This window comes from Anguilla anguilla, chromosome 11, assembly GCF_013347855.1.
Source record: "Anguilla anguilla isolate fAngAng1 chromosome 11, fAngAng1.pri, whole genome shotgun sequence".
Taxonomy (NCBI): domain Eukaryota; kingdom Metazoa; phylum Chordata; class Actinopteri; order Anguilliformes; family Anguillidae; genus Anguilla; species Anguilla anguilla.
In genome coordinates, this window is record NC_049211.1 from 38,147,138 (window position 1) to 38,165,175 (window position 18,038).

An 18,038-nucleotide genomic window follows, 5' to 3' on the forward strand; every position below is an offset into this window, starting at 1 on the left:
CCAGACGCTAAATTCACGAATAAAAGTAAATAAAAAATAACACTGGTAATTTTTTAAGGGCCTAAACATAAAGTTTATGTGAGTTCAAGAGTGATCGTACTTAGGCTGCATGCTTTATCAGAGGAAATCTGCTCTATCAGATTTCCTTTCATGTAACAATTGACATCTTTCTGCATCGCTGAGCTAACATAGGCTAATAAAACGCGCGTCCTATTAATTAGTTTTTACGTTTTCCCCAAACACTGAACAGATGTTTCGAGTGGACATGCTGGTGCCTTGGCCATAACCTCCTTCCAGTGCATAAAGAAGCCCCGAGGTCCGAGAGAAGGATTGGTCGGTGGAAATGCTCCCCCCGCCTACAGCTAGTTTCCTCACGCGGGTTTCTGCGTTTCGCCCAGTGTAGAACAAGTCAAGCCAGTGTGCGAGTCAGCTTCGGGACCAGCGTCACACAAGTGTGAGGAGAGTGAGAAGCGCCAGGGTAACGTTTCAGGACATCAGGTTAGTTGCTTAGCCAACGGGGAGTCATAAATCGATGCTGGTACAGTTTCAGGGAGTTTCCGCTGGGCACGATTGTTACATTTTTAATGACAAGTGTTTTAGCCCATTCAATTAGAAAGCTCTATGGAAAATTTTGAAAAGTGCGTCGAAGTAAACATTTCGACTCACAATTCTGCGCATATAAAAAATCATAGGCTAATAAAACCGCAACATCAGTCCATGTATGATATTTATTGATTTCAGTGTAATCAAGTAATAGCCTAATGTATAACATTCTTTAGTCAAACTTTTTAAATGTCATTTTTTTTGGATCTCATCCAAACCAGTCCAGAAATAGACTAAAGAAAACATGCATGACCATGTGTAGCAGCATTCATAACAGAAGCTTATCGTAGGACAGAATTTAATTTAATTTAAATTGTCTTTTGTTGTTGTTGCTATTATTATTATTATTATTATTATTATTATTATTATTATTATTTTGCATATAGGCTAGTCTATATTTTACTGGTAATCCAAACTGTAGGCTATATTTTGGGAGGTTGATGGTCATGTTTCGGATGTAATCAATTATTCCTATTATTCTCATTCTTCTTAGTGTTGTTGTCATTATCAGTATTATTATTATATGAAGAAGAAGAAGAGCTTTGTAGTTTAACGTATGAGCGGATTCCCATATCAAATCAGGCATAACCTATTGCACAGTTCCAACAATAGGATACACCTGTTCAGTAAATTATGTAGGTGACAAGATTATGAGATTGACTCCGTTTAGAGGGTTTATGGGACACTCATTGGAAAATTCTGAACCATATTTAGGTTCTCCTCCGTTGCCCCAATTATTCGCTGTAACTGAATTATTAATGTCCTTGCTCTCCATTTTATGTCACTACTGTGCATGTCAGAGAGAGAATGTGACCACTGTCGCGCTGCCTGGGTAACGGCGCGGACATTGGCTCGCAGTCTCTGACGTAGGAGGTCGTAATTGAAAACATTCCGTCGGAGCCGCGAACAGCTTTTCCACCGATGAATGAAACATAAACAATGAATGTTTTGGTCACTTGCTTGTTTTTCGCGGCCGTCTCTTACTTGTACAGTAGCGACCTCCTGACAGTCTTTCGCATTTATGTTGTAGACAAAGTGCTAGGCACCAGCATGCCAGAATCTGTAGTGGACCGGCGGAGCCCGCAAGGTGTCCCCTACACGGATCTGCAGCACATCGTCAACGCCGACGGACTGCACTTGTTCTGCCGCTACTGGGAGCCCGAAGGCCCCCCAAGGTCAGTGCATATTTTTACCTCGTAAATTACATCCGGTCACGTTGATTTTTTTAATATAACGCTGACAGTCAAAGATCCTGGTAACGCATATAAACATAGCCCACGTAGCCGTTGTTATGGTGGCTATTTGTGTAGCTAGCATTACATGCTTCGGAAAGTAAAGTCCAGCTGCTCTTGTAGGCTAATAAATACAACAAGGTGTATTTCTTCAAATAAAAGATGTTACCCTCTAAACAAAAGCATCTCCTAGTGGGCTCGCGGATTATAAGACGAACAAAGAATACTCTTGGAAAACGGTAGTAGGTTAAGGTGGCTGCTAGTGATAAACAGCATCTGCTGGTAATAACTGCAGAAACTATTATTATATTATGACACATGATATATTTAACCACTGTTTGCATGACCAGCCAGGCATATATTCTGAACGCTGATAAGTGTAATTACAGTACGTCATGGCCTCTGTGTGTCCTTGAAATACTGGCTGGCAGCTGTAGATGGGTCTTCCCTGCTTCAGGTGTGATGAGCGCAGTGACATTTTTCTGTTCTCTGGGGATAACAGCAATCCAAAAAGACATTTTCAGTCGTAGAAAGCTATAGTCACCATGGAAACCATTTGTCTGCTGTACAGCATAGGATTGCTGTAACCATAGCTACCATTTCATTCTCTTATTATACAAATTAATTTGCAGGTTTGAGCCCTTTGTGTCAATCAAGCTCTTTCTGTAGGCTGTGTAATGATGAAAGTGTTTGATAAATGGTTGGCACTCTTTCTGTGGCTCTTGCTGCAGAGAGAAGTCTGTTATCATGCTTTGTGATCCTTAATGAGTCCCCGACAATGTTGAACAATGTGCCTATAATCTATTGCATTATAAAAAGCAGGGGCCTCATTCATTACTGCATAAATGAAAGTAAAAGTAATTTGTGAACTTTTCTTCTTAGTGCTGTGGCTTCCTCTTTTTATATTGTATTTATACTGCATACCATGCCATATGCAATGTTACAATCTGTTTTCGCAAAAACGTATTCTTTAAGATAGCTATACTGCTGTTCACAATCTATATGTCCTTTCATTTTATAAAATGACATATAGAAATATGTGCTTTTGAGAAATCAGAGATCCATGTTAGATCTGATTGGGCCGAAGAGGCTCTGGGCTTTGACGGATGCCTCGGGCTGATGACATCACCCTAAGTGTCAGGTTGATGACATCACTGTAAGTGTCGGGCTGATGACATCACTCCTAAGTGCGCTGGGCAGAAAGCAGGTGGCGTGTGTGTCTGTGAGGTAAACTGCAGAGGCGTTCAGACTGTGCACGCTAGCCAGCGCTCTTTTGGCAGCTACCTCCGCACCTCCCGTGAATGGTGTCCCCTTTCGGCCTGGCTGTAAAGGGGAAGCGCCACAGTTACTCTTCCATTGTCTTCACCTTTCCCTTTCACACCATAACAACTCTCAGAGTTGTCCCGGACAACCTGCGTATATGTGCTGAAGGCTGTTGCCAAAATGCAAAGATACAAGCATGCTTCCCCAGCAGGGTGAATAACGTCATCCGGTTAATTTACATATATTTAAACATCCAAGACAGAATGAGAATCGGGGTTGTCAATAAAAGTGGTGCTGATTTTATGATTATGCTGTTTCTTGTGCTAATAGCCTTATTTGTTTGCTTACCAATCAATCAATTGAGTGAAATTGCTTTCAGTGAACTGTTCTTTAAATAACAGTAGATATACTAGCCCCTAGGGTAACTGTGAAAGCCATAAAACCCTCCCATTCATTCAGTTAGTTTGTGTTAGTTAAACACGAAAATAAAAAAGAGTTAAATAACCGCACTACATTTCATGTGGGGGGGATCAGTGTTATATTGGCATAAACAATACAAGACAAAAATAAAATATAATCACAGAGTATAAAACATTGTCATAAGAGTATTTAAATATAACAAGCGGAAATCATAGAACAGAGCCGTTTCAAAACAAATTAAACTGGTGGTAACGTGATCTTCTGTGTCTTTCTGGAAAACCTGATTAAATTCGAGTAAGCCTGAATTCCAGCGAAGATCAGAACTCACTAGTCCTGTTCTGTTTGGTGGGATCTGGGGCATCAAAACACAGTCGGTAATAATGATGTATAGCTCCGGGCTGCCCAGGCCTGTTCCTGGAGATCTGCCGTCCTGTAGGTTTTCACTCCAACCACAACAAAGCACACCTCATACAGCTGGAGATCTTGTTTAGCTGCTAATTAGCAGAATTAAGTGTGCTAAATTAGGGTTGAAATGAGAACCTACAGAACGGTAGATCTCCAGAACAGGGCTGGGCAGTCCTGGTGAAGACCAGTGGATCTTTGCAGATTCAGTGCAAGTCAAGCCTAGTTGAATGCAGCTACTCCAGTTAGACTGGTTTGGACTGCTTTTAGCGATTGCTTCGGTTGATGATTTCGCTCTAATACACTGGCTGTAACGACAATGCTTCTGCATCAAATAAGTCTAAACTGCAGTGCTGGCTGAGGGCAGGTAGTAGGGTGTCAGTTACAGGGAGTGCATTTTACAGAACTGAAAGTGAACTTCATTGAACAGAATCAGTTCAGTGAACAGAAGAAGAGCCCTTTAATGATTCACAAAACTCATCTGTGTGAGACAGTTCATGTAGGGGCATTGAACTCCTGAAGCCAGAGGTTGTGTGCACGTGTGTGTGTGTGTGTGTGAGTGATGTGCATGTCTTTGAGTGCGTGTGTGCGTGTGTGTGTGCGTGCGCGTGTGTGTGTGCGCGCATGCGTGTGCGTGTGTGTACGTGTGTGTGTGTGTGCGTGTGTGTGTGAGCACGCATGTGTGTGCCTGTGTGTGTGTGTGTGTGTGTGTGTGTGTGTGTGTGTGTGTTTGTCAGTATATGTATAACCGGGTATGCTGTGTTTTTACTGGAAGCATAAACAGACTCAGGGCCAGTCACTGGTGCAGATGTTTATTTGAGGACCGATGGAATCTGGATAAGTATGTCCAACAAGTCCGTCTCTCCTAAACACATCCTCACACGCACTCGCTGTTTTCACTGCTGTCCTTGTAAGGCATTCACCCCACTGCCCGCTGGACCTGCCCCTGCGATGTTTTTTTTCTTCTCCGTGTGGCCCAAAGGACAGTGGCTCAGTCACTCTTTAATCCTATTAAAGGAGAGGACTCAGAAGCCGGCGCTAGATCAGACGCACAGAGGCCCACAGATTTCCCACAGAGGCCCACAGAGTGCACACAAAGCACAGGGGACGCAGAAGCGTGTAGTCATAGCGATGCCTGTGGTCGGCCTGCTGCCTGTAGTTAAGCTTTAAAAAGACTCAAATTGCTGGCACATGTTAGTCATTTAGTCATGTGTTTTATTCAAAGGACAATCCAGCAAGGGCCCCGTTAGTTTGGTTGACCGAGCTTATCAGTCTTTGAACAGCTCTGTAAGTACGTCTAGCTTTGCTTGTCTCACTTATTATAGTTCTGGGTTTATCTGCACCAGATATATATTTCGTAGGCAGAAATGTTATCAGTAGAACATACGAAGTGCACATATCTCCCCCTCACTGCCTTACCAGATTTTTGTGATGTCACTTAATTGTGCTCTGTCATTGTGAAGTTGGATTTGAAGATTGCTTGCAGACCAAGGACAGTCTGCTGCAGTGTCAAACAGACTGACTGTGCTTTCCAGCCAGCTGAGCTGCTGATATGATACCAGTGAGTAAATGTATGTCCCGGGCGAGTGTAACAATCAGTTACCAGTTAAGTTTAAAATGTATTAATTATTATCAAAATCACACGCAGGGCTTGGCACTTGTTGAGGCACTTGTCCAAAGGACAAGTAAAATAAATTTTTACTTATAGAAACTTGGTAAGTCACTTGTCCAAGAATTTAAATCGACAGTGTATAGAAAAGAGAATCCCCAAAACTATAATTATCATTTAATGGTAAAACAAAGTGTAACAAACAGTTGTTCTTTAAATGTGAACATGCTAAATAATTCATATAAATTTAATGTTACCAAAAATAGTAATGCTAAATCTATAATTTCCTGCTTTCTGTGTAGTCTGTGTGATTTTTATAGGCAGGGGGATGTGTGTAGGAGAGAGATGTGTGTAGGAGAGAGATATGTGTAGCAGAGAGATGTGGGTAGTTAGAGAGATGTGTGTAGTAGAGGGATGTGTGTAGTCAGAGAGATATGTGCTGTTAGAGAGATGTGTGTAGCAAAGAGATGTGCGTAGTTAGAGAGGTGTGTGTAGCAGAGAGATGTGTGTAGTTAGAGAGATGTGTGTATCAGAGAGGTGTGTGTAGTTAGAGAGATGTGTGTAGCAGATAGATGTGTGAAATCAGAGAGATGTGTGTATCAGAGAGGTATTTGTAGTTAGAGAGATGTGTGTAGCAGAGAGATGTGTGTAGTCAGAGTGATGTGTGTAGCAGAGCGATGTGTGTAGTTAGAAAGATGTGTGTAGCAGAGAGATGTGTGAAGGCAGACAGTTGTGAGTAGCAGAGGGATGTGTGTAGCAGAGAGATGTGTGTAGTTAGAGAGATGTGTGTAGCAGAGAGATGTGTGTAGTTAGAGAGATGTGTATAGTCAGAGTGATGTGTGTAGCAGAGAGATGTGTGTAGTTAGAGAGATGTGTGTAGCAGAGAGATGTGTAAAGTCAGAGAGATGTGTGTAGTTAGAGAGATGTGTGTAGCAGAGGGATGTGTGTAGCAGAGAGATGTGTGTAGCAGAGGGATGTGTGTAGCAGAGAGATGTGTGTAGTCAGAGTGATGTGTGTAGCAGAGAGATATGTGTAGTTAGAGTGATCTGTGTAGCAGAGAGATGTGTGTAGTCAGAGTGCTGTGTAGTGGTAGAGAGATGTGTGTAGTTAGAGTGATGTGTGTAGCAGAGTGTTGTGTGTAGTTGGAGTGATGTGTGTAACAGAGTGATGTGTGTAGCAGAGTGTTGTGTGTAGTTAGAGTGATGTGTGTAACAGAGTGATGTGTGTAGCAGAGTGTTGTGTGTAGTTAGAGTGATGTGTGTGGCGGAGTGTTGTGTGTAGCAGAGTGTTGTGTGTAGTTAGAGTGATGTGTGTAGCAGAGTGATGTGTGTAGTCAGAGTGATGTGTTGACTCATTGTGGCATGCAGTCAGCAGAGTTGAGGTCAGTTTAGTCAATTCAGCTGTGCACAGTCAGAGCCATGCGTGTAATTTGGGCCTTGGCTTCTCCGCCTTTAAATCACAAGGTTGTTAGAAGTCAAACTGAGTTTGTTCATTTGTCAGTTACCTGATCCTAAAGGGGAACCCCGTACAGATGGAATGAGCTCTTTCATGTGACTACCCCATCGCTACAGGCCAGAACCGAAGCATGTGCCTGGGTCTCATTGAGGAACAAACTCCCCTCTTGCTTTATCACTATGAGCGCGAGTCTATGCTCTCTTGACAGTAAGGAAATGATTTCTAAAAATACCAGGGCCTCTGATGATTAGATGACATACATATTTATATAGCACAACAGATACTGAACCAAAAAAAAGCTGATCCCATTTTCAAAATTTGAATAATAACTTATGAATATTTTTGTTGCTTGATGTCCTCCACACTACTAACTAAATAGAAAGGTAGGACATGGGTGTGGCTAGGTTGTTGTGGGTGTGGCTTGGGGAATATTTGGGGGAAGGGGGGGTGGAGTGGGGAGGGGGCCTGGGTATCACTCGCACTGTGGGTTCTGCGTGAACGACGTTGCTTTTGAAATGGAGGTTTCCGGACTCGCACGTGCTACGGCTACAGGTGTCCGTAGAACGACGACTCTGTGCGTCTGTGTGCGCAACAAGACTGCGTTAGCCTCTGCGCTATAGCGGGCCTTCAATTCATTACTCACGAAAAAGCCCTGAAAAGTGGCTCTCAGCTGGGGATGTAAATTCCAGGAAGTCCATCACTCACTAATGTTAACTGAATGAAGTGCATAATAAACCGCCCGGCTGCTACCTAGCCGGCCCTTATCAGCCAGATGCCAAGATAGCACGTGATTGGCCTGTGCAAAATCGGGTTTGACAGCAAGGCATTATTTGGAGTGATTATGCCAATTTGTGCTTTGCCAGATATGTCACATATAAAGAAACATGGCAAATCATGATTGATTGTTTGGTGGTGTTCCCTTTTAAATAGGCTAATCTGTCAAAGTTAATTTGCAGCCTTTATTAGCTGTGTCTTATCTAAATCTGGTACATTTTATATTCATTGTGTGTTATGTAAATCTGGTACATTTTATATTAACTTTGTCTTATGTAAATTTGGTACATTTTTAGAATATGAGCAGTTTGGCAAGGCCATAGCTTACTGGAAAAACTTGACAATGTCCCCACTTTCCAAAGAAGCAAAGCTGGTTCGCCAACCTGGTGAGATTTAATACCTTATCAACACCATTTTGGCCAGGTTCTTGCCTAGATCACTTTAAATTTATTTTTCACGTATTAACTGTCAATAGCTACTCTGAACATCCAGGCTTCTTACAGGTGACTTCCTTGCCGTCTGTGTCTTCTGCGTAGCTACATAACCGAAGAAAAAAATACTCTCGTGCGGGCGACCTAGCTGTACAGGTCTGTAGATAGTTCAGAGCCATGTGCCGTCTTAGTAAAATGACAGAAAATGTTTCTGTTAAATGTCCTTTTCCCCCCACCAGCCAGAGGACAATTTAGTCCGCTAAATACGCGGAGTTATCTCCGCGCTGACGCACCGGGACATGCCCCTAATAAATCAGCGAGCACAATGAGGAGCGGGAATGTGGCGTCGCCGGTTCGGGAGGACGCGGTCGAGCGCGCTTCCCTCGCCTAGGCGCGTGCCACCCGGCGAGGGGCGTAACCAGAACCCAAAAACGACCGAGATCTCAAGACTCTGTGGGGGGGGGGGGGGTTAGGTCGGGGTCTTTGCGCCTTTCTTCGCCCTTTAATTTGTTCGTCTTTGTAGGTGCGCTTTACAGTGTGAATGCTGTTCGTGCGCCTCTAGATTAGGCCTAAATTTGAGAAAATATTAAAGAGCATTCATTGCCCTCCTAAATGAATTGTAACTAATGTTCTCTTTGAGCAATATTAAATATAGGCTTTGGAAATGAACATGGGTGAAAAACATTATTGAAGACATGCCCTGACTGCAGGTGCCCATCGACCGCAGGGGGCAGAACAGAGGGCAAGACGTGGACAAGGAGGTAGGCGTCTTGAGGAGAAGACGGGCTGAATCCCTGCTAAAACCCTCCATCCCTGGGCAACGCCGCAGCCAATCATGCGCAACCCTCCTGGGCTGCTGGCTGGCAGCCAATCAGCATTAGTGTGGACAGGATTTTTGCAACCCACGCAAACCACATGACGACGCCCAATGGCACCATTGTCATGTTTGTTTCACATTTTAATGAGAGTGAAACGGCAGGTGGAAGAACAAGCATAGCTACAAAACTAATTAACCCATGGGTAAGCCAATGTACCAGAGAGGAGTTAAACTCTTAGCTTGCATGGTTAGCAGACTTAATTAATCCATACGTTTGGTACATCCAAACTGTTTCTTTTTTAGGCGACTTTGTTCCACTTCTTTACCCCCTTCTGTGCAGTTTATGGCTGTACCTTTCGAACACAGGAGCTGAGCTGCTCTACAAAACGACGTACTGCCTGTGAAAAAACAGCACACTGAGCATTCCAGATATAAACTTCTACTTCAAGTATTCTTAAGTATAAAATAGTATACTTGAGGTACACTTCAGCGTACTATTTTTTCACATGGGTATTGTGCTCTGTACAGGCAGTGTAGCCTGGCTTTAAGCTATGGGCACGTGGGCACAGCCAGAGACTCGGTGAGATATGAGAGACTGGACGGCGTGGAGGTGACATCGGTGTGCGGTCCAGGGAGCGGGCGATCGCGGCGGCGGACGCCCGAGTGCACGCGTGCGGGAGTGAGCACGTGCGCGTGCGTGAGCTAGCGTGCAAGTGAGTGTGAGGGTAGAAGCGTGAGTGAATGAGAGGGGTTCTCTGAGCAGTGGGGAGTGAGATCCAGGGTGAGAGCGGGAGTGAGAATGAGAGGGGTTCTCTGAGCAGTGGGGAGTGAGATCGAGGGTGAGAGCGTGAGTGAGAGTGAGAGGGGTTCTCTGAGCAGTGGGGAGTGAGATCGAGGGTGCGAGCGTGAGTGAGAATGAGAGCGGTTCTCTGAGCAGTGGGGAGTGAGATCGAGGGTGAGAGCGTGAGTGAGAATGAGAGGGGTTCTCTGAGCAGTGGGGAGTGAGGTCGAGGGTGAAAGCGTGAGTGAGAATGAGAGGGGTTCTCTGAGCAGTGGGGAGTGAGATCGAGGGTGCGAGCGTGAGTGAGAATGAGAGGGGTTCTCTGAGCAGTGGGGAGTGAGATCGAGGGTGAGAGCGGGAGTGAGAATGAGAGGGGTTCTCTGAGCAGTGGGGAGTGAGATCGAGGGTAGAAGCGTGAGTGAGAATGAGAGGGGTTCTCTGAGCAGTGGGGAGTGAGATCGAGGGTGCGAGCGTGAGTGAGAATGAGAGGGGTTCTCTGAGCAGTGGGGAGTGAGATCGAGGGTGAGAGCGGGAGTGAGAATGAGAGGGGTTCTCTGAGCAGTGGGGAGTGAGATCCAGGGTGCGAGCGTGAGTGAGAATGAGAGGGGTTCTCTGAGCAGTGGGGAGTGAGATCGAGGGTAGAAGCGTGAGTGAGAATGAGAGGGGTTCTCTGAGCAGTGGGGAGTGAGATCCAGGGTGCGAGCGGGAGTGAGAATGAGAGGGGTTCTCTGAGCAGTGGGGAGTGAGATCCAGGGCAGAAGCGTGAGTGAGAATGAGAGGGGTTCTCTGAGCAGTGGGGAGTGAGATCGAGGGTAGAAGCGTGAGTGAGAATGAGAGGGGTTCTCTGAGCAGTGGGGAGTGAGATCGAGGGTAGAAGCGTGAGTGAGAATGAGAGGGGTTCTCTGAGCAGTGGGGAGTGAGATCGAGGGTGAGAGCGTGAGTGAGAATGAGAGGGGTTCTCTGAGCAGTGGGGAGTGAGATCGAGGGTAGAAGCGTGAGTGAGAATGAGAGGGGTTCTCTGAGCAGTGGGGAGTGAGATCGAGGGTGAGAGCGTGAGTGAGAATGAGAGGGGTTCTCTGAGCAGGGGGGAGTGAGATCGAGGGTGAGAGCGGGAGTGAGAATGAGAGGGGTTCTCTGAGCAGTGGGGAGTGAGATCGAGGGTGAGAGCGTGAGTGAGAATGAGAGGGGTTCTCTGAGCAGTGGGGAGTGAGATCGAGGGTGAGAGCGTGAGTGAGAATGAGAGGGGTTCTCTGAGCAGTGGGGAGTGAGATCCAGGGTAGAAGCGTGAGTGAGAATGAGAGGGGTTCTCTGAGCAGTGGGGAGTGAGATCGAGGGTGAGAGCGTGAGTGAGAGTGAGAGGGGTTCTCTGAGCAGTGGGGAGTGAGATCGAGGGTAGAAGCGTGAGTGAGAATGAGAGGGGTTCTCTGAGCAGTGGGGAGTGAGATCGAGGGTGCGAGCGTGAGTGAATGGGGGGGGGGGGTGTTGTCGAGCGAAAGCGAACGCTGGATACACTGGAGGCCTTTCTGAGCGGCCCTCTGGGAAATTTCGGCCTACACAATGGATCCTTTCGGAGGGTGCCAGGGAAATGGGGACAGGACGTCCTGGCAGATGAACGGGGGGGCGGAGGGGGAGATTGGGGGCCGGCTGAGACAATGTCGCGGATCGCCGAATTCTCCGAAGGGACCCCCGTGAGGCGGCTGTCCCGTCCCCGAGGGGCCCCCCGATGGGCGGCGAGCGGACAATCGCCAAAGCAGAACGCGCTGGTCCTGCGTGCGGCTATTTTGTTTTTACGCTGGGAGGGTGTGGCCCTGGGGAAGCGTCTCGGATTCCAGCAGAGCGAGTTCCCGCTCCGGTTTTTTCAACCAGACGCCGCGGCCACAATGGAGAGGAAGAGCAGGTTTCCCTTGGCGCAGATCAGATTACAGCGCGGGCTGTAAATAAAAGGCCTGTCCCCGGCAACAATGCTCCGGGTTCGAAGGCCTTTGCAGCGGGGTGCGCCGGGCCCTTCTGTAAACAGGACACAGGCAGAACGCTGAGCGCTGTTTCTGAGTGAGGGCCCTTATTTATTCATATTTATTATGGTAATGCTAGGACCAGCCTGGAGCGGTGGGTAGCACGGTCACCTCACAGCAGGAAGGTCCCGGGTTCAAGTCCGGGCCGGGGGAGTCAGGTCCTTTCTGTGTGTGGAGTTTGCGTATGGTTTTTACTCTGAGCCCAGATGGGCTTCTTCCAGGTACTCCGGTTTCCTCCCTCAATCCAAAGACACTTGGGTGCGGGTTATTTTTGGAGGGGGGGGGGGGCGTTATAGGACATGGCCCTAAAAGAGCAGGGGGCACAGAACCACACCTGTACAAGTATTTCTTTTTAAATAAAAGATAAATAAAGGAAGCCTACCCTAGAGTAGCACTACAGTAGGAGTTTCATTAATTCGGGGGCCGGGCCCCGTACCCTGCCGAGGCTCCTGGGTTAGGGAGCGCCGCGCCGCGGCTTCGCGGAATGCGCCCCGCGCGAAAGAGCGGCCATCTGCGCACGTCCGCCTGCCCGTCACAGGAACGCACTTCCTCCTGCAGAGCGACAAAAACCACGGAGCGTTCTAGAACGCGCGGGGGGGGGCGGCCTCCGACACACCCAAGAGGAACTAAAACAACAAGCTGTTTCATCAGAAACATTTTGCAATGGTGTCAAATTGATTCATATCTCCGTAACATAAGGCCCCCTGTTTAGTTTCCGCATTTTATGAGCACGGAGCTCCCTATCGAAAAAAGGAAAGCGATGTGTGTTCAGAATTAATATGGGTTTTTTATTTATTTTAATTAACTTACTTATGCAGGGAGGCCCTAGTGAAAGGGAGGTCTCTTCTGATAACAGAGGAGCCCTGTTATCAGAGGAAAATAAAGGAGACACTGGGAGAGGCGCAGGTGGTGAGAGGTCCAGTGAGAGAACGAGATAGGAAGAACCCGTTCCAGAGAACCGAATCAGCTCCAACGTCTGGTTCTAACGACGATTGGCCACGACGCGGCTCGTATAACGGCCAATAAGAGCTCAGCACGGCTCTCGCTGAAACCTACCGCGTCGATGTTGATGTTATACCTCGCCTCAGCGGATGAGCGCGCGTAGTGCCTAAAGCCTCTACGAGCGTCTCCACGCTATCGGCGACGGTTTGGAAAAATGTCCGTTTGCTGTCGGGCGTGACAACCAGTTTCTTCGAAGCGGGAACGGAGCGCCTCTCGATGACGCGCCGCGCCGAAAAAATGCAGCGCCGAAACAACATGGGGGCCGCTCAACGGTGCGCGACGCAGGGGCGAGAACTCTGCCGTCGAGTTCCTCTGCCTCCTAACCGGCCGGCCTTGTTCTGTGCAGATGAAAGATGTCCAGTGTCGCTCGCTCTGGCTCAGAAGGGAGAACGTTTACCAACGTTCTGCCATATTGTCATATTGTTCCTCTTTGACCAAGGCCCGCCAGGCGTCTGTCCAATCGGGTGCCGGCAGCGTTCCTCGGTAGGCTGCGTCACTTGTAGCACCTACTGGACGGAACCCGCCTACTTCAGACAGCACCGCCCGTAAAACGGGCGGCCAGGGGGGTGCGGTGCGTCCCCACGCGCCCTCGCGAATCGACGGTGCTGCGTTCTCACCGAATCTGGCGAGTAGGCGTGGGGTGTGCCCCCCCAGGCTCCGTTTAATGGGCGGTGCTGCGTAAGTAACGTAGGCGGGGTTCTGTCCCGGTCTTTTCCCACCCAAACTATTTCCGAAAACTTTTGAGGGCGAAAACTAGGCGACGGAGTTGCTGAATCTTCGGTTCGTGTTCGATCTGCAAACGGCGAGTTTGAAAGTTTGACCCGAGTTTCGGGAAGCGGAACGAACCACGTCGGACGCCTTATTTTGGGCAGAACAAGGACGGCGTAAGTTCTGTGCCAGTGCGGAACCGGCGACGGCACCACGTCGCTCGCCCGACCGTACCCATCATGCACCGGGCGGCCCGTCCGTAGAGAGCGAACGGGACGCTTCGAGCGGCGGATTCCGCAAGAACGCCGCTTGAGGACGCAGCCGAAGGGTTAAGGCCCCAGCCTCCGTCGCGGTGCTCAGTGTTTTGGAAATATGCCGGTCTCATTAAGGACGGCGCGCGGCTATTGTGATGCTAATCTCTGTTCTGGAGTTGCTTTGCGTGCGTGCGCGGCGTACAGATGGGCTGCCAGATAAAAACCGCCGCAGAATGCGGGGCGCGGGAAGGAGCCAGACCAGAGCAAACGAGGCCAGAGACGCTCAATAAGAAGCGTGGGAACGGAGACGCAAAACAAAAAAACAACAACAACAACAACAATAACAACGACAATAACAACGACAACAACAACAACAACAGAAATAACAGAAACAACAGCAACAACAACAACTCATAACCTGTCCATTTTTAAAAACATTTTTATTCTAAATGTACAAACATATATATACAAAAAATACATACATACATAAATACATATAAAAATAACGTCGCAAAAACAACAAAACAACTAAACTAAACTAAATTAACTTTTATTTCTTCGTTTGTATTCTTTTTTTCCCCCCCTCTCTTCCTCTCTTATCGCCCCCTTCCCCCCTTCTCCTCCCCTTCTGTGTACCTTTCCCATTTATATTCATGATTTTTTATTATTATTATTATTATTATTATTTATTTATTTATTTTTTTAATTTTTTAATTTTTTTTTTTTCCTTTTTATCCCTCCATCATCTTCCCCCTTCTCTACTCTCTCCTTCCCCTGCCATCTCACTCATCTACCTCTCTTATTCCTCCCCCTTCCTCACTTAGTAGCTATTCTTTTCAGTTCAATACTGTTACATGTATATGCATATATATCACACACATATTCATAGTATGCCTAAAGAAGTAAACAACAAGTAGGCCTAAATACATATTACCAAAATGCATAAGATAATAAAAAAAAAGACGAGATCTGTCCTTTGGCTGGTTAAGGACAACACATTCTGTGTTACTTTCACCCCAGCCTGGAGTCAGAAAGTCTCCCTTTGTAACACGTACACTGGATATTTGTCACACAAAAGTAGTAACATTAAGGCAAAATGTGTTGAAAGTAGTAACGCAAAAAGTGTGTTGGATATTAACGCGCCCTTTTTGAGAGTGCGCTCAGTGTGCTGTGAGCCCTTTTGCCTCCCACGATCCGCGTCACTGAAGGCGCACTGTTGGGATACGTGAGCACGCTCTTTCTGACCCGGTCATCTCCGTCCGCCCTGCGTTCAGCAGCTCGTGAGCACGCTCTTTCTGACCCGGTCATCTCCGTCCGCGCTGCGTTCAGCAGCTTGTGAGTGCGCTCTTTCTGACCCGGTCATCTCCGTCCGCGCTGCGTTCAGCAGCTTGTGAGCGCGCTCTTTCTGACCCGGTTATCTCCGTCCGCGCTGCGTTGAGCAGCTTGTGAGCGCGCTCTTTACTCTCGGGGCGTCGCTGGCTGTGGTGTGAATAGCTGAGCCTGCCTGTTGTCTCAGGGCTGTGTCTTTGTTCCTTCTGAGAGCGTTAGAGACGGTGTTACAGAAGCTGCTTTACAGCTTGTGCTTGTGTGGGTAAGGAGGTGGTCTGGTGGCCTTAAGGTTCGATTCCCCGGTAGGACGCCGCCGTTGTGCCCTTGAGCAAGGTACTTAACCTGCACTGCTTCAGTACATTTCCAGCTGCATAAATGGATGCAATGTGAATGCTATGTAAAGCATTTTGTAAGTCTCTCCGGATAAGACTGTCTGCTAAATGCTTGTGATGTAATGTAATGTAATGTAATGTGTGTGCGTGCATGTGTAGCGGGTGTAGCCTGGCTAGTTTGCTAGCTCGTTACATGTGTGTGAGTGTCTGTGTGTACGTGGGTGTGTGCGTACGTGCGTGATTGTTTGTGTGCGTGCGTGCGTGTGAGTGTCCTTGCGTGTGTGTGTGTGTGTATGCGTGCGTGCGTACGTGTGTTTGTGCATACGTATGTGTGCGCGCGTGCGTGTGTTTGTGCGTACATGCGTGTGTTTGTGCGTACGTGCCTGTGTTTGTGCTTATGTGTGTGTGTGCGAGTGTGTGTGCCTCTGTTAGAGTTGCAGAGCGGTGACACTCTCTCTCCCTCTCTCCCCCCTCTCTCGCCCCTCAGGGCGCTGGTGTTCGTGGCCCACGGGGCGGGGGAACACAGCGGGTGCTACGGTGACCTCGCCAAAACGCTCTCGGGACACGGCCTGCTGGTGTTCTCGCATGACCACGGTGAGTGCGACCCCTGACCTCAGCTTCTCACCCCGTCTCTTTCAAAAACAAGCGTTTTTTTTTCGGTCAGCTCACTTTGTGTATTTGCCTTTTTAAACAGGAACATATTTGGAGTAACTGAGAACAGGCAGAACGTTGCATGTGGGGAATTGTTTTTCCGTACACAAACGGTTTCATGCTGAGTTAAAGTGAATGTTCCACTCTAATATTGTCAATTATCTTGTGCAATTCAACTTCACAATGCTACTTTAATAATCTACTATTTCAAGTACACATTAAACTCATTTTATTTTTCAAATTAATTTGAAATCTTTCACATAAAGATCTCAGTGTAACTGCATAGTATATATCAGTGTACTCTGCTTGGTATAGTTTATATTTGGCATCAATGAAAGCTTCCTGTTCATTTAAACAAATATATTCTGAATACATCCAAGCGAAGCCCATGTTAAAGTGAATGCAGTATATCTCAAGTCCCACCTCCCAATAAAATGTATAAAATATATTTCCCACACCAGCGTTGAAGTGGCCTTGGCACCGTGTGTATATTTCCGTACAGAATATAAATGTATAGACGCAAGCGCACGACTATAGTTATACATTCACCTCGGTAATTCATTAGCTTGACTCCAGGTTTGTTTGTTAAAACGGTCAAACGTTTTGGTCGACGACGCGGCGGAATATTTGGACCCGAGTGAAATGTTTTGGACCTGGTGCTGGGAAGCATGACTGGAGTGAAAAATTAGTCACACAGAATGCCAGAGTTTAATTTGTGGTCAGAGATAATTGAAGGCGTTCCGAGCGCAGTCTGCTCTCCAGAAAGGAAGAATAACCTCGGTGTTGATTCCAGCCTTGTGTTCCTGGGCGCTAGTTTAGTTCCTGCGGCGGAGATGTAGTTAGAGGCCTGTGTGGGGCTGTGTTGGGCTGTGTGGGGCTGTGTAGGGCTGTGTGGGGCTGTGTGGGCAGGCTTGTGTAGGGCTGTGTGGGGCTGTGTGGGCAGGCTTGTGTGGGGCTGTGTGGGGCTGTGTGGGATGGCCTGTGTGGGGCTGTGTAGGGCTGTGTTGGGCTGTGTGGGAAGGCCTGTATATAGCTGTGTAGGGCTGTGTGGGGCTGTGTGGGGTGGCCTGTGTGGGGCTGTGTAGGGCTGTGTGGGGCTGTGTGGGGAGGCCTGTGTATGGCTGTGTGGGGCTGTGTGGGCAGGCTTGTGTGGGGCTGTGTGGGGCTGTGTGGGATGGCCTGTGTGGGGCTGTGTAGGGCTGGCTGTGTTGGGCTGTGTGGGAAGGCCTGTATATAGCTGTGTGGGGCTGTGTGGGGTGGCCTGTGTGGGGCTGTGTAGGGCTGTGTGGGGCTGTGTGGGGAGGCCTGTGTATGGCTCTGTGGGGGTGTGTGGGGCTGTGTGGGGTGGCCTGTGTGGGGCTGTGTAGGGCTGTGTGGGGCTGTGTGGGGAGGCCTGTGCATGGCTCTGTGGGGCTGTGTGGGCAGGCTTGTGTGGGGCTGTGTGGGGCTGTGTGGGGAGGCCTGTGTGGGGGTGTGTGGGGCTATGTAGGGCTGTGTAGGGCTGTGTGGAGAGGCCTGTGTATGGCTCTGTGGGGCTGTGTGGGGCTGTGTGGGGCCTTGCGGGGAGGTGTAGTCTGTCACTCCTGAATCCTGAAGCCTGAGTGAGGGCTGCATTCATCCAGATGAGTGAGTGGCCCCTCTCACCTCGTTAGTGTGCTACAGTGACTTCCGCCATCTTCCAATTTTCCCACATCTACGAGTCCTGTACGGTCTTTACACAGAGATGCGCGCGTGTGTGTGTGTGTGTGTGTGTATGTGTGTCTGTGTGTGTGTGTGTGTGTATGTGTGTGCACGTGCATGTGTGTGTGTATGTGTGTGTATGTGTGTGCACGTGCATGTGTGTGTGTCTCCGTTTGTGTGTGTGTGTGTGTGTGTGTGTGCTTGTGTGTGTGTGCGTTTGTGTGTGTGTATGTGTGTGCACGTGCATGTGTGTGTGTCTCCGTGTGTGTGTGTGCTTGTGTGT

At 48.0% G+C, this 18,038-nt stretch overlaps 1 protein-coding gene across 2 annotated transcripts in view; it reads left to right on the forward strand.

Moving 5' to 3' along the window:
• Positions 1-341: 341 nt before the first annotated feature.
• The window catches only part of mgll (monoglyceride lipase), a 25,301-nt gene continuing 7,604 nt past the window's right edge, over positions 342-18,038 (forward strand). The window contains exons 1-3 of one of the 2 annotated variants that reach the window (XM_035383483.1): positions 342-498; positions 1,634-1,778; positions 15,912-16,018. In XM_035383483.1, coding sequence (XP_035239374.1) covers positions 1,654-1,778; positions 15,912-16,018 — 232 coding nt within the window. In that variant the 5' untranslated portion in view covers positions 342-498; positions 1,634-1,653. Of the gene's footprint in view, positions 499-1,423; positions 1,779-15,911; positions 16,019-18,038 lie in introns of those variants that run through there. The other variant, XM_035383480.1, reaches the window with a different exon arrangement.